The 24731-nt window shown below is 33.2% G+C and overlaps 1 protein-coding gene across 2 annotated transcripts in view; it reads left to right on the top strand.

Annotated features, from left to right (window-relative positions):
• Nucleotides 1-24731, top strand: part of COL11A1 (collagen type XI alpha 1 chain) — a 196897-nt gene that overhangs the window by 130191 nt on the left and 41975 nt on the right. For both annotated transcript variants that reach the window (XM_055340297.1, XM_055340296.1), the window contains exons 41-46: nt 52-105; nt 13135-13242; nt 19258-19365; nt 20713-20766; nt 21785-21838; nt 22367-22474. In XM_055340297.1, coding sequence (XP_055196272.1) covers nt 52-105; nt 13135-13242; nt 19258-19365; nt 20713-20766; nt 21785-21838; nt 22367-22474 — 486 coding nt within the window. The remainder of the gene's footprint in view (nt 1-51; nt 106-13134; nt 13243-19257; nt 19366-20712; nt 20767-21784; nt 21839-22366; nt 22475-24731) is intronic.

Below are 24731 nucleotides of genomic sequence, written 5' to 3'. Positions count from 1 at the left end.
ATATTCAGTTCACATCGATTAATTTTCTTTGTTTTTATTCTCATTTCCCAGGGTGCACCTGGACTGAAAGGAGGAGAAGGTCCCCAGGGCCCACCAGGTCCAGTTGTAAGTATGATTATAATAAATAGCCATGCTACCCTTGGTTGCAAATTATAGCTCTTCTTTCATTACTCTCATGCTGTGATCCCACAGTGTGTGGGAGAGAAAATAAACACACGTCAATCAAATCAGTCAATGCCTGGTTTCTACTAATTGCATGCACTAATGAGTGCAGTAACAGTAGAGTTTAGACGATTGGAAATATTTACTCCACCGTTGCTGTCAGGAGGTAAAAGGAGCCAACTTGCTTCTTAAATTACCAAAGAAATAAATCATAATTTGTCTCATTGTGAATACTTGATAAGACTTGAATTTTGTCATTGCTTTTAAAATACCCTCCTAAGCAGGAAAGCCATATATTCATTTATGTATTCTCCAGATTGCTTTATGTAGTTAACATAACCTTATGAAATAATTGATAAATGAGCAAATATCAGATTTTTACTTCACCTCTTATTTTTTTGAGATACAGATCAAGCCCTCTGAAAGCAATTGAATACAGCCTTTATTTTTGCCCATGAGTTTACCTTTATTCTTACCTGTACACTAAAACGTTACCAATAGCAGCCAATTCGCCAATTTTAGTGGCCTCATCTCATTCGCCATTTTTTTTTTCATCATGGCAAAAAGCTTCAAGTGGCTTTAAATTCTCTCTCAACTTCCTTATATGAAATGTTGAAGTCATATCAGTGACCCCTCCAAAATGTTTCTTTAATTTGTTCCCCTTTCTTGATTGCCACTGCTACCACCTGCATTCAGATTCTTCTGTCTCTCCTTGCTCAGTAGTGTCTTAACTCATGGCTCTGACTCATGGCCCTGACTCCATCTCCTTAGCTCAGGTTTGCCCACTGGTTTGAGAATTACAGGTGTACACCCTTAACTATGCCATTCTTCTGCTTTTATGCATCTCATGGTCCTACACTGCTTTAAGAAACACACTTCATATCATGACCAACGAGTCATCTTCACAGCTTAGTCCCAGTCACTGTAGCCTGTTTTATTCACCTTATTGTCTTCCTCTAATTCTACCTAATTTAATGTACTGAACCTCATGCTTCTCAAACTGCCACCATCTTTTATACTTTGCAGGAGAATACTACTGACTTTCCCCCTTCTTCCAGGAAATCTGTTTTCCCTTTCTCTAACTGACAAAAATTCTACTCACCCAAAAAGATGAAGCTTAAATGTTAAATCTCTATAGTCATACCTGGACAGTTTGCCTCCATTTCATTTATTGGTGAAATTTCTTCACCCTTAGTGTTCTTTGTTATGGTTAGCATTTTATAAATTACTTTGGAATGTAATTGGTATCTCTCTTATTATTTTCTGTAAGTTTCTGTGTTATTTTAGAACATTCATAGCATAGTGCCTGACACACAGTAATCCCTCCATATCTTCCTATTTGAAATATCAGAAAGCTTGATATTGGAGTTAAGTGTATGTAGCATAGCCAATAGAGAGAACATGGCATTATAATCTTTGGGAGATTGATTAACATATTTAATTTGCAGATCACAGAAATGTAATATTACAGTGATTAAGGTAAATACAGTAAAGATTTTTTGAAAGGAAAATAATTATTTCAGTAACTATATTTGATTTTCTCTGTGCATAAAATTATGTAGAACATTTTAAAATATCCTCATTAGTTAGTGCTGGTAGCACTAGCAGAAACAACAGTTGAATATGACAGAAGTTTATTTGAGCATAGAATCTTCCAACTATTCAGCACAATGCAATCTATTTAATCAGAACTTCGGGATCTTAAGTGATTTTATTTTAGGAATATGTATATTTATATTTTAGATCAAGTTATCATATGTGTGAAACCTGAATCATGACAAGGATTAAATTGTTTAAAGTTAGTTTTTAGGGGCCAAATAAGGCTATCCCAGGTGTTTGGGACAGTTACAATTTGTGTATTTGTAGAGTGAATAGTGTATACAGGAGGTATACTTTAACAGAATGGTAATCAGCAATTGTCACATGTAGAATCACCTATTAAATATGATATAAAAATCGAATATTTATTTAGTTGGCTTCAACACCATTTATTTGGCAATTACTACTTACCTCCCTATATACTATTAGGTTCCATGGACTATATCCCTTAGAGTGACTTAAAGGTAAACCATTTCTAAAAAAAAAACACATCAGGATGCCTGGATGGCTCAGCGGTTGAGTGTCTGCCTTCGGCTGAGGGTGTGACCCCAGAGTCCCAGGATCAAGTCCAGCATCCGGGTCCCTGTGTGGAGCCTGCTTCTCCTGTCTCTGCCTCTCTTTCTGTTTCTCTCTGTGTCTCTCATGAATAAGTAAATAAAATCTAAAAAAAAAAAAAAAAAAAACCAGAAAACACTAAACAGCAGTGTAAGATAGTCCATGATTAAATGCCTAAAGACATACAAAAAAAAAAGTTAATTCTGTAAGGGTGGAGGAAGAGATGAGAAAGCAGCAAAAAAAGATTTTTCAGGAGGTAGCTTCGCAGAGGGCAAAAGATTGCAACATCATTTAAGAGCAAGAAAAAAAAATAAGGTGTTAGGGAAAATCTGATCTTACCAAAGTGGAGTACATTGGGAGGACTAAAATTTGATGAAGTCTCACGAGGATCCAGGCACACTGCTATCTATTTACATAATTTAAAGCTAAAGCAGATATATAAGATGGCATGGATTATTGAAGTTCTAAAAATGGTGAATTGAAGTAATTTGAGGATTTGACGTTTTTGGAGCAGGTGGAGTAAAAAATTTAATTTTAGAGAAAATATTATTAGTATGTAATATGTGACAGAAATGGGAGAGACTTGATGAGCATAAGAGCTCAGTGATCAAAGTCATAATATGAGTGAACCAGTGATGAGGCCAGTGGGAAGTCGAAGGACAGTGTAGATGTAACAAACACTGGGCAGGCAGGATAGGAGGATTTATTACTGAGATTGGATGTGGCCAGTGAGGAAAGATGAAAGCTGAGCAATGACCTCAAGCTTGTGTCCTTGTGAGAATGACAGTTTAGTGATACCTTCCATGCCTGGAGCAATTTTACCTGGTCAGGATCTATAACAACAAAGACAAAACACTCTCACATGGAAACCCAAAACCTCTCAGCAGTCACAAGAAATTTTAAAAGGTTTTTCGACTTTGCTAATAGAAATGCTTCACAGATGCTCACCATGAGTTTGTTTATTTTGGATTAACACCCTTTCTTATAATAGATTCACATATCCAATTCTGTATGCATCAACCAATTGAGATTCTTCCTCAAAGCTGATGCAAGAGGAACAACTAAAGACATCATTCATATTTATTAGTTCACTGTGCTATTGTTATAATTGCTATAAAATATAGTAAAAAGGTTCATGACGATGACTTATACTTCATAACAAGTATTTTTATCGTTTTATTTGGGGGGGGAAGGGTGAGGGAGAGATAATTTTAAGCAGGCTCCACATTCAGTGTGGAGCCCCACCTAGGGCTTAATCTCGTGACCCAGAGATCATGACATGAGCCAAAATCAAGAGTCAGATGCTTAATCTACTGAGCCACCCAGGTACCTCCAATAACAAGTTTTAAACAAGCCTTGCTTTGCTCCATCTAAAGCAATTATGTGCACTTGAAGTTTGATTGGAAAAGTTTTTATTACAAATGAAAAGATTAAAAGAAAAAACTGTTGATATTCTAGACATAAACCATAACCTACCCAGAAAATTTGTTCATGTTAATTCTTACCTCTTGAGGTTCAAGACTTTGTATGGTGTTACCTTCCAATTGATGGTAAACACAAGGAATCAGGAGTGGTGACTTTGGCAAAAAAGATCACAAATTCTATTTTGCAATGTTGATCAAAGAGTAATGTCAAAATATCAGAGGAAAATATTTGGTCATTTGGTGAGAGACAACTAAATTCTAAGTCATGAGGGATAAAGGTATAAAAATATCCTGTAAAACTTCTTGATTCTATCGTAGATGAATCTGAGTTTATATCCATCTCATACTAACTTTGCCTTTGAGATATTGACTAAGTCATGGTAAGTGAGGGACTGAAATCCCTAAGAAGAGAGAAGAATGGAGATTTTGGCTATTCATATTAAAGAAAAAATATTAAAGTGTTGAATTCTCTGCAGAAAGAATGTGAATAAAGAATGTGAAGGGTAAAAGAAATAGGGAAGGGAAATGAATTAATGCTAAAAGTGTTGATTCTTTCAACTCTTAATGCTAGAACTTTATAATCTTTATTTGATTGGATTCTTGTTGCTTGATCCAGTAGATATTATTCCATTTTTAAAGGCAAAAGATCTGGGGCTTAGAGAAGGTCAACAACTTACCCGAGTTCATAGTCCCTTAAAAGGAGACGAAACGTCATGATAACACATTATACAGACTCATTCCCAGATGTGTATGCCTCTCACTCTGCAACATTTGCTAAAATAAGTGTTCTTTTCCTTCTGTCTCCATTCCTCTTCCTTTCTCTACTTCTTCACCTCTTTACCCTCCTCTCTCTCAATTGCATTTTCCCAAGTCCTCTTGATCATTCTCTACCGTGTGAACAATTTCATCAAAAGGAAGAGAATTATAGGAGTTAGTATCACAGCTAACTGGCTTTAATATTCCTATATGTGGTCTTTATAACCATAGCTTAATTTAAATGAATGAAAGTTCAAACTGCTTAAACAGATGTACCGGTTGAATCTTTAATGACTATAGATGTTTTTCAGAACACTATTGAATCTTTAGCTTCTTAATCCTAGAATACAATTTTCAAGGAGCCTAGGTGTGCTGTGTATTTCTGGATTACTAGAAAAATAAATTCCCTCATTGCATCCGATATTGATGAACTAAAACTAAAAGCCCTAAGTAGAGCTTTAATCGATTAACAGTTCTTCCTCACAGTGAGATTTTTAAAGTTTGTACATGTCACAACTATGTACCTTATACACTATTTTTATATATGATTATCCATATAAAGTGAAATATAATATTTTATAGCCATCCATCCATCTTTGTGCCCATTTGTTTATTTATAAATATTTTTGACATCCATTCTCTTTATTCATAATCCATTCAGTCAGAAATATACTCTGGACTAGCTTTGTCGCATTGCTATGACATCCTACCGAAGTGAACTTACTGAAACTCTGCTAGGTCCAGCTGGGATGTCATTGGCTTGTGTTTGGAGAAACTATATTGTGAAGCCTTATATCAACCAAAAGGATCTGTTTGAGGATATGAGAGATTGCTTGATGCAGGGCCCTTGCTATGAATATCCTTAAATCTTTTTTTTAATCATAGCTTTAAAACTCTTTGTAATTTATTGAGCAGTTAGCTAGCCTTTTTTTTTTTTTCCTTTTAACTGTTAGGAATTGTGAAACCAATTTCTCTTTTGGCTTTGACTTACAGAAATCATGGATTTAAAATTGAGATCCAATAAAAAAGATAACTCCGTTTTGCTTTATGACTGTTTTTGTAACTTCTGAGTTCAATTCTATCAAAAAAAATGTGTGAAATACTTTAATGTCATCTATTATGTTTTATTATAATAATTATTATTTTTTATTATAATTATTTTTAAATGTGCTGGACAGGACCCATTAAATTGATTTCACAACCCATGAAGTTGGGAAAAATCTTGGTCTATTGTATGCATTTTTAGATTACTAATATTATCAGTTCTTTTGCCAATGAAAATTTAACTTGTGTATGTTTTTCTTCCCTTTCCTCCTTTTTCTTGTCTTTTTATTTATATGATCTTATATTTTATGTCTTCTCTGCAAGCTGCTAAAATCTTTTCTGACAGAAAAACTATGATTAAATAAATATCTGAATATACCAATCTATTAAGCTAAAGCTAAATAGCTTAATAGATTCATTAAATAGATATTTTTTGCAAAGAGCTTATGGTATATTGAAGAAGACAGATATAAAATAGATAAAATAGCATAATAAATAATAAGTAATCTATTAAAATATAGCACAAAGCAGACAAGATGGGAACAATGATTTTTTTAATGTTCTAATTATAGCTGTAAATAAAAATCAGTTTTATTTATGAAAAGCAAGTCTTCTAAAGATTGTGCTACTTGAAGTGATTGTTTCTTAAGAAATGGATTTTAGTGCTCCCACTGAAGACAAACAAAATGACCCTAACAGGGTGCTGTGACTTTGGGCTTTTGAAGTTTGGCAGAAACTAAGTGCTCTCTATGTGCAAGATGTTGTATACAAGAGCTGGTAATAGATGCCAATCAAAGCACAGGCATGTTTTCTGATCTCAAGGGGTTTACCCACTAAGTGGATGTCTCGATGCACACACACAAAGCAGATAGCAACAAAGGACTGAAAAGAAGAAAGGAAGGCAGTGAAGCGTTTTTCTCACATGTTGAACGTAAACTTTAGTAAATGTTTTATATTTATGTAAACACACAATATACATAAAAATATTATGTAACCAAATTCTCAGATTATACCTACTACCTACATTTTCATAATACAAAATCAAGGAAAATGTATTCTCTAAATAATCTCTCCTCTGTATATTTTTTTCTGATATGGAACCACCTTTTTGCCAATAGTTCTTTCTCTAAAAATAAGGAGATTAAAATAGAATGGTGCATTCAGTAAGAATCTTATATTCTTACAACTACATTTTTTCCCCCTGAGAGTGGTAGGAGTTAATATGGAGAAAGTATGAGGGGGATCAAACATATAGCTTCTAAAAGTTAAATGTCCAAGATTTCAAAATTGTGTCATACATACATTACCCCTTTCATATGACTATGTTCTGATCATTCTGAATCTCTCTTTCTCTTTATGTGCTAATTATTTATTTTGGTCATATTTTTCTTAGGATTTTATATGTTTTTTCTATTATAATTCCTTTTTTTTTTCTAATTTTGTTTTTATGTTCTATTTCAGAGAAGCTTCTTTTCACTGACTTTTACCTAGCCCTCAATCCACGGAATAGATAAATTCTAAGTAGGGTTATATCTACTGACTAATTCATCGTATACTATACTCTTTAAGATAGAGCACATTTTGTCTATTGGAGTCCAGGTAACCTATTATGACATCCAACCAGGTATGAGCAGAGTATTGGGATGGTAGAGATCAATGACTAAAGATTGAGATATTACTATAGAACTTTGACTTAATCATTCAGTATTTATACTTTAAATTCTGGTAATGCTTGATATTTTATCTGAAGTTTTGGCTTTTATGATCTAAAATACTTGTAATCTGGGGAGTGGGAATTTCCTCAAATTTGTTTTGCTGGGAAGGTCCAGTTGACCCTAAAAGAAAGGGCAGAATTTTTTTTCCTCCTTCTACTTGAATAGCTCTAGTTCATAAAAATTGCTGTTTATGCTCCTAAGTACAAACAGTATGGAAAAATCTCCATCCTTCTTTTAACAGTATATCCTTAATATACCACATAAAACTTCTGGATCTTAGTTTTCTCTTCTATAAAATTTTACCTCTATACTCATTTGAAATTGCATATCTATTTTTGAAACATAGGAATGTTCAAGTACAGTTCTCTGAGATTTCTTACATTCATAATTTAAGACAGACATTGCTCAAAGAACTTTAGCAGTATCACGACATTAAATATCACAAAAACCTGGTGACAAACTATTTCTGTCCCCACCTTATTGGTGAGAAATGTGAGCCATCGAGTGGTTAGTCATTTTGCTCAAGATGGGAATGTTAGTGGCTCCAGTCCTGGAAAAGGAAAGATCACACATACAACAGACATTTATTTACTTAGGGTCTGCTATGTCCAAGTAACTACCCAAAGTTCTGGAGGCCAGTGAAAAATAAATAAATAAGAATCGTACCTTTGTGGAGCTGATCATTATCCATTTAATCTGTGTTTAAACCCAAGCGTATTTGTTTTAGATGTAAATGTTTACTGACAATTATAAAACCCTCTGCTCTTTACTATAGCCAGTTACAGAGCTATGCAATAATTTGTATCATGATAAATGTCTACTCTTTGTGGGAAAAAAATGCATTTATAACATGAGTCTCTCAAGGGCTGCTTCCTATGATAATGCATTTTGTATTCCCAGTTAGTGTCACCAGAAAGTAGATTCTAACTATATTTTTGTAGAATGTGAAAATGGGTTCTCTTTTTAATATGGGGTTTAATTTTTTTTAATGAGATTTCTCCAGTGGTTCAGTTGGGACCAAAGGATTCATAAGGCTTATTCTTTGAAAAGTTGGCCTGGGAATATTTTTAAAAGATTTTCATGTTTGTAAGATCATTTGCTTAATAGGTAGATATCATCAGAGATTTTCACTTTTCATTTGTATAAGTATAAAAAAATCATTGCAGAGCATGCTGTTATTAAAAATATCTAGACTTACAGAATGTTTGAAATAACTAATGGACAAAGAAATCACAGTTATGCTTAAGTCACAAATATACATCCAAAAAGTCTCTTATTGTTTTCATCCACTGTTTCAAAGTTAATGAGCTGTGACAAGATCATGAGCAATATTTTAACTGCAGGAAAGTAATATGTTTTTATTGTTAATTTTAATGCAGATTCCACAAGCAAGATGGCAATCTGAAATTTAATCTTATGAATACTCCAAGGGAGTAATTAAAATAGTTAAGCTTTGCCATAAAAAATAGCATATAGTATTTGCAAACTATACACATTGTCATTGATTCAAATCAGCTCTTTCTCTACCTGATATACATGAACATTTTATTTGATTAATTTTAAAAATTAAACATACTTTACTAGAAAATTAATAAGCATCTTTTTTAAGTAAAGGTCATTACTTATTTTCATATAACTTCTCAGGCATGATATATTCAGCTAAGGAAATATATATTTCTCTTAATTTTTATAACACATTTTCTAAGGAAAGTATGTATTCAATCGATGCTCTTTCTCCTGAAAATTTTGGAAATTTCTGTTGACTACACATAAATACAGTTAGATCATAAATTTTTTAACATATCTATCATGTCCATATATTTTGTAGAAAGACCAGTGTATAGGTCTAATTCTATTATCATGTTCTTATATTTATTACTGTCATTTGTAATTATTTGATGCATATAGTAAATATTTTATGCTTTGGAAGTATTAGTAAAGAAATCATGGAGATCTTTGCAGGATGAAATTTAGTATGTCAAATGCTACATTAATTCCTTCAGAAAATAATGGTAGAAAACCTAGCATACTATGGTAAGTTGTGTAAGGAATATTTAGAAAGATGGCTCATGTTTTAAATTCTCAGAATAATACAACTTTTAGAAAAGATGGTTATTATCCTGGGCCTAAAGAATGGCTAAAATTTTAATAGGAGAAGACTAAAGATTTTCCAAGATAGAATGTATGTAAGTGTGACCAACCACTCAGACGTAACAGCAGGCGTATTGTATTAGAGGGACAATGAGAGATATGATGCATGAGGAGAAAATAATTTGCAATACTAAAATATAAAGTAAAACATTTCTGAGTGTGTGTATATGAGTATTTGGTGGAGGGGTGAACAAGGATAAATATATTTTCAAAAAGAAGCATTAAACCAAACTGAGTTCTGTACACAAGGAAGAAGAGTTAGCTTCTAAAACCAAAGGTGGAACATAATGAAAAAAGTCCCATACATGTGTTAAATTGTTCTCAAAAACTAAAAACAATTCCTTGTTGTTGAAAATTAAAAATAAACTTGTAAGCACAGGGACAAAAAGTAAAGATTCTAATGAATTGTTTAAACTCTGTTTAACAAAGTTATGTCAATGACAAACTATGTCAATGACAGAGAGTGGCTATTTGGACAAAGGACATAAGTATTGCCACAAATTCTTTGAAGTTTTCTCATTTTACAGAATATTCAATGAATATAAGCTCATTCAGGCAGAAATGGTGTTATATGGCTATGTTTCTCTTATTAAAATTTAGCACAATCTGTATGAATTATAGTGATACAAACAATTGGGGATTCTTTTTTTTTTCACCATTTATTCATGAAATCCTCAGAACCTAGAATCACTGTGTGAATCATGGCACATCAAGCTCTTATGGCCTTTACCTGAAAAATAAGCAAACTGTATTGGTATTAAATTATATTGCATACACAGAGTACTAAGCACAATTTATTTGTTTAATAGGCTTGATAATTGGAAAATAATACGTTTTTTTAATATATGTTTCTGCTTCTAGTGAGTCTCCCCTTTTATCATCCTAGTTTCATAGCTGTTTCCTTCAACACAGTCTACGTGTTGTCTTCCTCGGGTAGTCTTCCAACAGTTGGTGTTTAAATGTAAAACAGAAATAAGGAGAGACTTCATGGCCTAAAGTCAAAATTGCATCTCATTTCGTATAGTCAATTACAAGTAAAATATCTCAGCACTTTAATCGGATGCTTTAGATTTGATAACGCTAATGGGTAGTAATCCTTTTCTGAGATTTTTACAAGTGAAATGGTAAAACAGAAATGTAATGCAGTGATGTTGTATGCACCTGTTTTTCAGAGAAGTAGAGATTTATCTTTAAGGATGTCACGTTGTATGCTGTCTTCATTTGATATTTTTATATTACATAAAAAGAGTATTTGATTTACTGAACTTTTTCTTTATCTCTTTGGGATTCAAGAAACACCTTTGCATTTGTCTCAGAGTCCTTGTTCTTAATCCTCTTGTCTTCCTCCTCCTTCCTGTCTCTCTCTGTCTTGTCCTTCCTTTTTCACTACCTTTCTCTCCCTCCTCCTTGTGCTCATCCTCACCCTCCAGGCTTCCTTTCTCACCTCTTTTGCTCTAATAAATAGGGACAAGTCTTTACCTTCCTTTCACATTTAGGGCAGTGGTCCTGAATGCAAAACACTTAGAGGACTCTACTCTTATTTTTCTCTTCTGCATTGGCTTCTGAAATCATTCATTCAAAGTCTTTTACCTCCTTAACAATTACTCCACTGTGGTTGATTTTTTTGCATAAAAAATTTTTGTTAAATTTCAACAAACATTTTGACAGAGGGCTAGGTGTTTATTATCTAAAAAAAAATACTAACTGCAATTTTCCTTTGTAATTGTTTCTTATTTAGTATTTGAAATATGTAATTGGTAAAATTTAATTTTCAAACAACTCTTGGTTAACTATCATGCAATATGAGGAGCATTTCTTGGGTTTGTTTTTAAATATATACTTATAGAGCAAAAATGCCACTTTTTGTTTATATCAAGTTGTTTCATGATTTCTTTAACCATGTTTTTGGTAAAGTTTCTCCAAATTATTTCTATCTCCTAAGTTTAAGATACCCTAAAATTAAAAAAAAAAACAGTTGTAATAAAACAAAAATATATAAAATCACTTTTTCTAGTTTCACTCTTAAATTATTACCAATAATCTCAAATCTATACTCCCTTAATTCATTTAATTGTCTTAACATTCAGATGCCTGGCTAAATAAAAATTATTCTATGTACCTTGTGAATTTAGCCAGAAAAATAATATCAGGAAATTAAGTAGTAAATATTTTTATAATTTTCTGTAATCAACTAATATTTCAAAAACATTGAATTCAAATAATTGATAATTAAATATCCCCTGGGAATCATTGATGTCTCCATTAGAGAGAAGCAGTGGGTGGCTTTGTGGCAAAAGCACAGAGAGGAGCCCAAGGTCAGGGTTTCTCTTGACTAGCTACAGTTTCTCACCTGACAGGCTACAATTTCTCACTGACAGGCTACAACTACACTATCAATGCTATGGAATGTTTGTGAGAATAAAGTGACAAAATGAATGTGAAGTGGATTTATAAATTGTCAAGAACTGTGTCAATACAAATTGTTTTCATTTTTATCACTGTTCTTGTGTTTATACGTAATTGGTTCTCTACCTCATAAAATATAAATTAGAACAAAGTCACTAATTCATATTTGTATAATAAGATTTTCAATTATATGGGAAGTAAATATGAGAAAATAAGTGCTACAGTATTGTATTTTACAGATTTTATAAGTCATTTCTTCTATGAATTTTTAAAGGGTGATATTATCTAAACATCTTAATTTTTTAGGAGAGCTATGGAAAATCATGTTTCCTAATATTTCACACTTAGTTCAATCGTGAAAGAAAATGATAAATCGTAACTTAACCACCCATCTAGAAATCTAATTGAAAGACAACATTCTTGTTATGTTTTTAAAATAAAAGTGGAAATAGTAAATAAGTAACATTTGAGCTTTACATGACTTAGTAAATGGGTTTGCATTTATTTTCTTCTTCCTTTAAATAATTCTTTCTTAAATTGTTGATAGATGTAATTAATATGAGGTAGAATCCACACTGTTATTTTTTTACGTTTTACATATTTAGTATTTTTAAAGCAAATTAGTTGAAAATATATGGTGTCTTCTTTGAAACTCAATTGGACACACCTAATTATATGAATTATATTGCCAGTGTTCATAATAAAATCCGATGATCCCTGTCAGACTCTAAGATAAATTTAAGGACTTATTTTCTGGGAAAAAGTCCAAGTTCTGGGATGGTGATTATCAAACGTTATTATCTAAAAAAAGTTATACTTTTAACAGGTTATACTTGTAACCTAATGCAGTGGCAATATCTGAACTCATTTTTTAGGACTTTGAAATTGTGATTCAGCAAGTTTGAGGAGAAGCCCAGAAATCACTTTGAGAAACACTAGTCTAGAAAAATTTTCTGCCAATCTAATAATACAGGGAGAAAATCATATAACTTATTTACTGGATTTATGTTTTAGAAAGCATTATGAACAGTTGTGAACACTTCAAAAAGCATGATATCTGTAAAGTATTAACGATACACAAATTAAAATTTTTCATCTTATCAATATTTTCTAACTCAATATCTGTGGTTAATATTGGGGCTTGAAATTAATCATTCAAATAATGAGTACAACTCTTCCTATTAGAGATCTCCCAATTGTCTAAAAGTGACTTTTACACTATTCACTGTACTTTAAGATTCCACTATTAAATAAATGATTCTTAAGCCAGTATGACTTTTTCCCATTACTAATAACAGAATACTTTCTTCCCCACGTACCAGGGTTCACCAGGAGAACGTGGATCAGCAGGTACAGCTGGTCCAATTGGTTTACCAGGGCGTCCAGGACCCCAGGGTCCTCCTGGTCCAGCTGGAGAGAAAGGTGCTCCTGTAAGTAATTTCAAGGAGAAAATATATTATACTGCCATTCTGCACAAGTTATTACTTTTTATTCAAGGATATTAGCTCTTCATACTCCACTGCCTTCTCTCTGCATATGTGCCTGGCATATAAACACACTTCTTTTTATATTTATAATAGAGAAAATTTCAAATTCAATTAAATAAGATGACATTTTCCCACACTTTATGAAACTCTAAGACCTGTGAGGGAGTTGGATATTATTAATGTAAAAAGCTTCTGATTTTGCTCCTTTTAAAAAATAAAATTGGAGTTTTGATTAAAACTACACTTTGCAGCTTTATATTAGAAAAGTGTGCACTTTTTACTCCTCTTGTATTACAACTTCATATCCAGTATTTCCAAAGTCTGTAAATGAAACCCATAGAAAGTGGCTGCCCTTCTCATGTAATTTGAGTTTTGATCTGCAGTGAATGAGATAGAAAACATCCAACCAATTATTTTATTTTATATTTACTGGATTTATTTTTTTTTATTTTTAAATGTTTGTTGGCTGTATTCTATTCATTAGGCTTATGTTTGTCAAAATTTCTTCTCAGATTTTGTCTTTGTTTTGATTTAATCATATTAATTTTAAAAAAATTCTTATCTTCCAAGAATAAAATACAAACTCATTCAATAAATGGTATATGGTTGACCATAATACATAAAAATAAGAGTTCAATACTTTTTATTATATTTCAGTCTTAAAATGTATAATCTAGTTTAAACCTATAATTTACAAAAAATACTGTCTTTATCACTAAGACTTTAGTTTTAGCGAGTTGCTTTCATTGTCCATGCATTTTCTCTCATTACTGTTTGTGATATTATTCCATTATATCCAAATTAAAATGCTCTGTGTAATATTACCTTTCAGAAGTATCTAAAATATTAGAATAGAGCTATACCACTTGTACATAGATATTTTGGTGACCAAAAAAAGCACTTTTAATTAGAAAACTTTTAAAGCAATATATTCCAGCTTAGTAAATATGTAGAAAATGTAGACATTATTTTCTGAAATGTTAACAACTATGAAAAAACTATTCTTTACCTCCCTTTTACAAGCTCTAACTTCTCACCAACTTTTATAGTATACAGTGCATGAAGGGGGGATAGAAAAGACAGATTTAGGCCTTCTCATATAAGTTCACTCAAAAATCCAGGGTACACATATCTTGGCATAGCACAGTGAAGAATACATACAGAATAAAAGAATATACATTTCTTCTTACACAAATTGAGAATATACTAGTTAGAGAAGTTACGATTCTGTGAAGATAATATACTGAAATGCTGGGTTTTAAAGTGGTTAAATAAATAAAGTGGTTTTATGAAGAAAAAAAAAAGAAAATATTGAAGCCAAGTGAAGAATATGGAAAAGTAGTGAAAGTGATAATAAGTTAATTTTGTGAAATAGAGGAGATACTGTTGACAGAAGGCCTTCCTTGTAAGGGCTAAGATTTGGACTTGGGTCTCATTGGTGACTGATAATACCCTAAGAAGGGGAAAAAGATGCTCTTCCCATTTGTCCTCTCTCAAATTTTCCTACCACCAGCAAAAATTCGAAGATGTCATTCTGTTTTTCTTTAGTTCAACAAATAGTTATTGACAGCAACTAAGTGCTGGGCACTGTATTAGTGTTTTTGAAGAAGGTGTCTAGGAATACTGGCATAAAAAGATGATAAAAGGTGAAAGTACCCATTGACCTCCATGCAGAAACTTAGCAAAACCTGATAAAATTTTGGCTAAGATGTTAAGTACAGTCTTTTACTTCTTTCTAAATCCAAATATAAATTTGGGATCTTAACTCCTTTGAGCAACTTGTGTTAGAAAAATGTTACGTGATTATTAGTAAGCTAAGGTTTGCATAAAGAAAAAGATAAGATGGGGGTCTGTGGAAGGCAAGTCCTTGGCTGACTTAACCACCAGTCTGCCTCCTTGGAAGGAAGAAAATGGAAAACAATAGCCAGGAATATCCACATGACTTACTTGGGGCAACAACTGTGGCCTAATCTCTATCCCCAAATTAATCAATCAGACTAGAAACTCTGAGCATGGGGGGTTTGGAAGCACGTCGAATACTCTCTTTTCCAGAAGCTGAAATCTATTCTCCCTGACCTGATAAAAATATTTTTCCAAGTTTTTATTTAAATTCCAGTTAGTTAACATACAGTATATTAGTTTTAGGTATAGAATTTAGTGATTCATCATTTACATAGAACACCCAGTGCTCATCACAAGTGCCCACCTTAATCCCCATCACCTATTTAACCCATCCTTACTCCTACCTCCCCTCAGTTTGTTTTCTATAGTTAAGAGTCTGTTTCCAGTTTGCCACCATCATTTTTCCCCTTGTGTTCATGTCTTGTTTCTTAAATTCCACCTATGAGTGAAATAATATTGTATTTGTCTTTCTCTGACTTATTTCACTTAGCATAATACACACTAGCTCCACCATGTCATTGCAGATGGCAAGATTTTATTCTTTTTTTATGGCTAAGTAATATTCTATTATGTGTGTGAGTGTGTGTGTGTGTGTGTGTGTGTACATTCACATCACATTGTCTTTATCCATTCACCTAATAGAAATACTCTGATGGGGGAAATGATTCTTTAAGAAAACTATTTGTTTAAGGAGGTACTGGATTCAAAGAGTACAGATAAGAAGCTATGTTGGTAATGTATATATTTGGGAGACAGTTGTGGAAATGGAGAGAAAATGCTAGATCCAAAACACAATAAAGACAAAGTAGTAGCCATAAATGGATTAAGCAATAATGGTCTGACACTCCTTTAGGGAGAATCATAATGGTGAGAGTTTTGAAAGAATCAAGTAAGAGAAAGAGTAAAAGAGCCCATGACCAAGAAACAGATTCTTAACTCTAGAGGACAAACTGATTGTTACCAGAGAGGAGGTTGCAGGGAAGGATGGGTTAAACTGATGATGAGGATTAAGGAGGACAGTTGTCACGATGAGCACTGGGTGATGTATGAAAGTGTTGAATAACAATATTGTATGCCTGAAACTAATATTAATACTGTATGTTAAATAACTGGAATTTAAATAAAAACTCTTTAAAAAAAGAGCCCATGAGGGATAGAAAATGTATCCAAGGCATACCATCATGTAGGCCCAATAGTAAGAGTCTCCTATGTTGAATGTTGTAAAAGATCAAGAATATGAAAAACCAAATAAAAGCAAAAGGAGAGATGAAGACTTGGCCTGTTGGGCATTTATAATCTCTGGGTATTTACAGTGGGGTTCAAAAGAAGGCAGATGATAAAGGAGTGGGGTAGGTACATGGTGAGCAACCCAGTAGGCCATGTGGCTCAAAAACAGTGGGGCAGTAGGTAGAAGTACAAGCAGAATTGAATCATTGCTTCTTATTAGATAATGCACATATATTTATTCACTTAACCAATAATAAGGAAAGTATCAGTGAAGAGTGAGGAAGTCAAGGGTGTCAGAGTAGACTAGGGCTTCCAGCTTCAGCCAATCAGAATTGGGCTGGGAATTCAGGTCTACTATCTGTTTAGTTCAAGATTTTGGCTAAGCTATTTAATATCCCAAAGCCTCTGAAAAGAAGGTAGCCACAATATTTTGTGAGGATTAGATGAACCTGTAGTTCTGAATTACTTTGTAGAATTGTGATAATAAGTCTTCAGTGAACCATCATCACCATCATGAGTGTGGACCAGAGTTGTCATAAAAAAGGATGGATTATAGCCAGTAAATAAAGGCATAGTTTGGCTTTTGAATAAGGAGGGATGGATTCTGAATTATGATACAAGTTGAGGATAGGGATCCAAGCTAAATACAAGATTATGCCAAATCAAACATAGGACATGGGATGAGTAGCTGCTTCTGTCAAAATTGTAAGCTGAGATTCTGCTATTGACATTAGTGAAGAGATAGAAGGGATGAAATAAAGACTGCTTAAGGAAAGATGGATGATGTTTCTGATAGTCCTGTAGATTGCAGGCGGGGAGATGCATACATAATGGAGGAAGAGTTTGTCATCTTGCAGAGTTGTAAATGAAGAATCTAGATTTAGTGTGGTATAGAGCAGTTGAAAGATTTTTTTTCCTGACTCCACACAGACTAGAATCAGAAGAAATAAATGGCAGGTGATTCTTGGCTGGAGATCATGTGTACTATAATGAAGGCAGATAAAAATTAATCTGTCTTGTTTATGGATGCTCTTGTATAAAAGAATCAATTTTTGGATGTTAGGCTCTAAAGGAAATTTAAGAAGTATCTGAATAAGTTGATGTGTTTAAAACCATAAGGTTCACTATGAATAACACAGCACATTTTACAAGTATAAATAGGTTTGAGATATTTGACTTAAAGGAAATAAAAGATCCCCAAGCTGACATCAGAGGTATGTCTTAAATGATAATTAAGACATGGTTTTGGAAGAAAGAGCATATGGAATCTAGGAAATTAATAAATTAGAGTTTACAAGTTAACTTTGCTTTATAGATATTTTCTTATTTTTGTTGTCATTAAGTAATTAACTTAACAAATATTCCCTAACTGGCTACTCTGGGCCACAGGCCAAAGGGATGCAGTGGAATGTAAAAACACACATAGTTTCTGCCCTCATAAGATTTATTGTCTGACAGGTTCATTAGATAATAAGCAAAGAATCCCTAAGTACGTGTATAATTACAAACCCTGGTTAGTAATAGGAAAGAAATGTCAGCTTGTAACAGAGGGAACTGAGCTGGAGTCAGGTCTTTTCCTTAGGATTCCAGTGGTGGAATGTAAAAGATGAAGAGGAATTATCTGGTGAAGGGTCCTCCTAGGCATATTCAGGCCAGGTAACGAGAGGGGTATGGAATCAAGTTTAACTGAAAAAAAAGGTCTAGAGGGATTGGAATGTAGAGAGCAAGTGCAAGGCAAGCTAGATGCTGTTGGGCATGTAGGAGGAGGCCAATAATTGTAGGCCACACTAACTGCTTGGTCTTTATGTTAGGAGTAGTTGACAAGTACATTGACTGAAGAATGTAGGTAAGATGATCTGATTGTTTCCTTGGTTACAGCGTGGGGAATAGTTTGGAGGTAAGAATAGAGGTGAGAAAGGAAAAAGGTTATTTGCATCATTCAAAAGAAGGCTACCAGTATTTGGAGATAAGGTGTTAGTGGTAGAGATAAAGTGAAGTAAATATATTCAGGAGATAGACTTGTGAATTCTCAAACCCTATAATAAGAGAAATGAGAGTCACTGAGAGCAATCAGGTATATGTATCTTATGCAAAACTGATGAAATCTTGACTTTTAGGATATAATTTATTTTAAACTCTGAAAGAACTTTCAATGGAAAATAATGTCATTATCAAGGCACTATTTTCTTAAATTACATGATAGAGGTAAATTTAAAAACGAAATAATGCCACTCTCAAAAAATAAACAAAGAAAACTAATGGCCTTGTCATTTTGAATCAGTCAAAGCAACAATGAATTAAAATATAAAAATCTAGGAAAATCCATGACACATTTGTTAAAAAGAGAAAAAGCTGACACATAAAGCCTATTTTAAAATTGAGTATATGAGCAAATGTACTTTATGATTTTTTTTGGCTTTATAGTCAGTCCACAGCTATTTCAATAACTCCACCAAAGAAGAATCAAAGCTCAGTGAATTTTTGTAAACATTTAGCATCTGATTTGTCAATATATAATTCTTGATTAGAAAATGTGTGTTTGAAGGAAAGATTCTAAGTTGAGTATTAATTACTTTAATGGACCATAGCCTGAGATTTATAAATTGTTAACAAGGATGGTATTTGCAGTCAAGAAAGAATGTGGGGATCTTTCGTGCCATCATTTGCTACTTGAGCACATTTTTTTTCCTTAATAACACTAAATAGTTTCTTGGTATCAAATATGGAATCCAGAGTATGACTATTGCAGCTGTACATAAAATTCATAATAAACAGCTACCTTATAGATTTCTTACAGTGAAGTAATGGTCTGCTGGATTTTCAATACAGGGAGAAAAAGGTCCCCAAGGCCCCGCAGGGAGAGATGGAGTCCAAGGTCCTGTGGGTCTCCCAGGGCCTGCTGGGCCTGCGGGCTCCCCTGGAGAAGATGGAGACAAGGTTTGTATTTTCTATTCATGTTAGTACCTCTTGTGAAAGTTTAATTTTTTATTTTTATTATTTATTTTATTTTATTTTTTTAAATAATTTTTTAAATTTTTTTTATTTATGATAGTCACACACAGAGAGAGAAAGGCAGAGACACAGGCAGAGGGAGAAGCAGGCTCCATGCACTGGGAGCCTGACATGGGATTCGATCCCGGGTCTCCAGGATTGCGCCCTGGGCCAAAGGCAGGCGCTAAACTGCTGCGCCACCCAGGGATCCTGAAAATTTAATTTTTTAATCAAGAATCCTAGATTGAAGTTTTCTTAAGATTAGATACCATATCTTAAGATAGCTTTTTCGAAGTTTCATACATGTTCCATGTGCTCCAAAGTTTTAATTTAGTTTGAGTAATATTGCCTATCCACAAATAGCATGTGAGATATAAACCAAAAAGGGGAACACAAACACAATAGTAGGGGGGAAAATAGCAGATGCCAAAATTCTGTGTTTATTTTCAAATATATAGTTTCTGAAATAAATGTGAAACTAATTTAAATAATTGCTTGTATATACTTCAAGTATCTTGGATACAGCAAAGGAAGACTTAAGAACGGGTCCCTTACCTATTTGATAATCCTGTACTTCTCTTTTGCCCAAGATTCTAAGTAAAGATTCTAAGCTCTTGATTCTGAATGTAGGGCTGTTAAGTGTAGAAATTTTTTTTTAAGATTTTATTTATTTATTAAAAACACAGAGAGAGAGAGTCAGAAACACAGGCAGAGGGAGAATTCTGTAGGCTCAATGCAGGGAGCCTGACGTGGGACTCAATCCCGGATCTCCAGGATCACGCTCTGGGCTGAAGACAGCGCTAAACCGCTGAGCCACCCGGGCTGCCCTGTTAAGTGTATGAATTTAATGTGTCTTCTAATATTCTTGTGAAATGCCATATATAACACAATTTGTGAACCAGTAATCTGATAATGTGTAACATTTTAGCATTTAGAAAACCAGGAGAAAAAATTAAGTAATTTTTATTAATGCATAATTATATTTTTGAATGAAGCAATGTACTTCCATTATCAGTTTACAGTGATGATATTTCAGACAAAAATTGATTTTGTGAATTAAAAATCTAGTTTCAATATTCCTCAAAGTTCAATTGACTTTTGGTTGTCTATTAGTCAACACTAGAAAGAGAGAAGCAGAAAACCCAGGATTTTACAGTTTAAACAGTGACATTAAACACTAGCATACAATTATATTAAAGTAAAATTTGATAATGGGATGATAGTGATGACAATTGCAATGGCGGGCATGACATGTTAGACATAAACTTTCACTTAAATATCTTTCCAACGCAGGGTGAAATCGGTGAACCCGGACAGAAGGGCAGCAAGGGTGACAAAGGAGAAAATGTAAGCTTCCTAGTTCTTACTGAGGAGCGTTGCTCATTCAACTTTTTTTTTTTCCTATTAACCATGGATATTTCTCCATAGCATTACCTACTTATGATATTACCTCTTTGGCAGATATTCAGTTGGGATTCAGTCAATTCTAATTAAACCCCTTTTTGACATTAACGTATTAAGTTATGCAATCATTCCAACCTAAAAACTCCATCACTTTTGCATCATTAGTTCAAATATCCCTGTAATTTAAAGAGAAATAATGTCTTGTGTGGTTATGAAAGGATTTTGACCTGGTGGAAATCTGACAGTGTCTCAGGTACCCCGATGGTCTATGAACTGTGCTTTCAGAACCTTTGCTTTAAATACTCTTCCCAACATGTGGCAGTTACTGCCACAAACAATGACTTTTTCTTTAGTGCTCAGGTCTTTTATAGTGACTGAACAGTTATTTATGTAAAAAAAAAAAAAAAAAAAGACCGTTAAGAAGAAATGTTTATGCATGTAAGACTTAACGAGATCTACTGCTCAAAATTAGGAGTTCTGGTATACATAAACTAAGTTTATGTATTTCACATGAAGGAAATTTAGATTTGTATATATTACCACATTCTGTCTGTACAGAATCCCCCAATTCCAATATTCATTTAGAAGATAGTGTATAGACAAATCTTTTAAGTGCTCTTTCTGACTCATGCATTAAGGGAATCTGGCATTTTGAAAAATTTCAAATGTGAAACTTCAATGCCTTAGCATAAAAATCCACTTTTAAATATCCACAACATTACAAATGAGAGTGCTTTCAATAACTACCAATTTAAAGCTGATTGCAAATATGCAAGTCTGAGTCTCAAGAAGTAAAACAAATAACGAACGGTTGGCTGCATTGAATGCAAAAGGCTTCTTTTCTTTTCCATAGAAGTGTAGAGACGCATAATAGATTATGATCAACGAAACCTTCTGTGCTATTATAGCTGAGACTCTTCAGGCTTCAGTTTCAAAATTACTGATTTTTATCTCACGGCAGGGTCCTCCTGGTCCCCCAGGTCTTCAGGGTCCTGTTGGCGCCCCTGGAATTGCTGTAAGTATTCCTCTTTGTTCAGCAAATTTATGTCCTCATGGTTCCCTGATGAAATTTATGAACTGTCACATAACCAGTTGATTTTGTGTCATGATGAGTCCGTACGTTTAATGTTGAATCAAATTTAAATGTTCTAATATGGCTAACCAAGCTGATCTTTATAAACAAAAGATGTGACTTCGTTTGAAAAAGAAAAAAACAACAGTTGAAAGTACTTAATTTGTAGTAAATTCTGAACATTGTTTTCCCCTGGTTAGGCAGCTTTTACTTTACTTGGCATACATGAGAAAATCAAACTCAGTCATACTCCAGAAACAAAGGCTGTAAATCAAACAATGGTGTATTTGTAGCAGATAATGGAAGTTTAATCCTAAAAGATTCAATTAAATTTTAAGATTTAATCTTAAAGATTATGTGTTACTTATAAATAGGCCAGCTCTGATTAAATTAGAAATGGCTATATTTTTATGACCTGTATCAGAATCATGATTTTTCCAATTTATGATCATTTTCCTTGCTCTGTTCCAGGGAGGTGATGGCGAGCCAGGTCCCAGAGGTCAGCAGGGCATGTTTGGACAAAAAGGTGATGAGGGTGCCAGAGGTTTCCCAGGACCTCCTGGTCCCATAGGTCTTCAGGTAAGATACTCTCCACATTGTGCACTCTATCATGTCCACCCTCTTCTCACACCAGGTGTTTTGGTGGCTGTCAAGCCAAGTAGCCTCCCTTCCTTCTATGTAGGAATCTGGATACAATGTTTAGCCATAGTAACTGACTTACTTAAATGTTAGCCCCACCTTAGGTGTTATGCCTTCTTTTGTCATTCTCCTTTTGCTTAAAAATGAACGACAACCCTTTTGAAGACTGATCATTAAAAGTGAGAGGCTGGACGGATGCTCTTGCAGGTTCCATAAGTGAGAAAATTGATACTTCAGATGCCTAAGAAAATGTATAAGCATTTTGAGAAAGAGCAGACTGCCAGTCCCAATCACCAACAGCATTGCCAAGAGCAAATGTTAAGCAACAATAGGTAAATAATTAACAATAGATTGATCACTTAAAATAACTTCTTTTAAATTATAATTTGCATTTTGTGAGGCATATCCAGGACAAGAGATAGGGATTTGTAAATCACTCAAAGTTTCATTCAAATATATCTTATGACTAGACTCTTAGGTAACTCTTTGCATAGTAGACATCTCCTGTTCTGAGTTGTTCTTCCATTCTCTTCATTCTCTTCCATGTTTACGGCTTCCTACAAACTTTGAAAACATCTGGCTCTCTTCTTTCACATGCTTATTGTATACCTACCTAGTGATCCTCCAGAAAATTATAAAATTTTGTTTGTAATGATATTTGGGTACCATAGGGATATGAGTTATGACACATTAGCAATTAGAAATGGTTAAATTAAATCATCTAGTTCACTGTCCTTAACAATTTGTGAAGTTGTAGGAAAGTAAATAAAAGTTGAATTTATATAAAGTTAATTTTTTACCTTTATTTTCATAAGTAAAGTCACTGAATACTGATTTTTAATATCAAATAACTTATTATGTACATAATCACACAGATTATATTTTAAATAATATAATTAATTTTATTATCATAGTTATATTGTCATATCACTCACTGGATAGTATATTCTAGAAACAACTATCAGATGGTATTAACCATTTGAGAAGTACATACAACTGGCTATTTTCCTAGACATCCAATGAATATGCTTTTATTTTATAATTTTCTGCTTTTAATGCTAAAATGATTCTTCTTAGACTTGGGAAATGCAAAAACTTCATGTTCATATTTATGTTTTTACCTCCTTTATGTTTATTAGACAAAAATAAATGAGCAATCTTGAGTACAAAATATCAACATGTGCGAGAAACACACTTATTTGAAAATAACAAGGCATTCAAAATTAGATTGCTAGTGGATATGTTACCATTCATTTTCTTCTTTCTCATTTAACTGATTACTCTGATTCTATAAGGTTGTAATTTAGGAGTTTAGTTCTTCATGATTAAAGAAGATGCTTTGTAGCTTATATTTATAAAATATTAAATGAAAAATTACCTTCATTTCCACAATGTAAGAAATGTGCTCTTTAATGAGGGTGACTCAAGAAATTAGTTCACTGCAAAATTGATTATATTTCCCCACAGCTACCTCTTTAAATCAGGAATCTGAAAAGATGCTAATGTAATTAACATGTTCACAATTGCATCTGCATCCTTTAATTGAGTCTTCATAGCAGAATAGATATTAGCAATTATAATACATAAATAATAATAATCTAATATTATGGTTAAGTGACTTGATTTTTCAACTTGGGGTTTACAATTTATCTGCATATGAAGGAGACATATAGCACAATAGTTCTTGGCGTAAATTCATTTTTTTTTATTTTATCACTTAAGTGACAAATGATTTTAAGTTGACAGATCTTTAAACAGAATATCTCCATGCGTAAATTATTCCTTAGAAGAAAGTTGGGGGATATGAAAACTGATTAACACTGTAGTACCATTTAGCACATTTAGTTTCCAGCAACAAAAGAATTTGACTCATTATGTCTCTATTAATTTTAATGATAAGAACATTCTGTCTTAATCAACTTATGCTATAACCAGATTTCGTCAGAAAGAAATAAATATTTCAGTGTTTTTTATTGGGAGGTCCCTATTGAGCTAATATTAGGAATACTCATGCACAAAAAAGAAGCTGGTAATACAGAGCCGTGCTTGCTACAGAAATAAAAGAAAACTATGAATGCTATTATTTACATACTATTCAATTTGAGGATTCCAAATCAGATTCACTCTATGCTAAAATGAGGCAGAAATGTGGACCAAAAAAATAAGGAAGGTGATTATTATTTTATATGGTGTTTAT

This window comes from Nyctereutes procyonoides, unplaced genomic scaffold (assembly GCF_905146905.1).
Source record: "Nyctereutes procyonoides isolate TBG_1078 unplaced genomic scaffold, NYPRO_anot_genome, whole genome shotgun sequence".
Taxonomy (NCBI): domain Eukaryota; kingdom Metazoa; phylum Chordata; class Mammalia; order Carnivora; family Canidae; genus Nyctereutes; species Nyctereutes procyonoides.
This window is presented reverse-complemented; position numbering and strand designations above follow the sequence as displayed.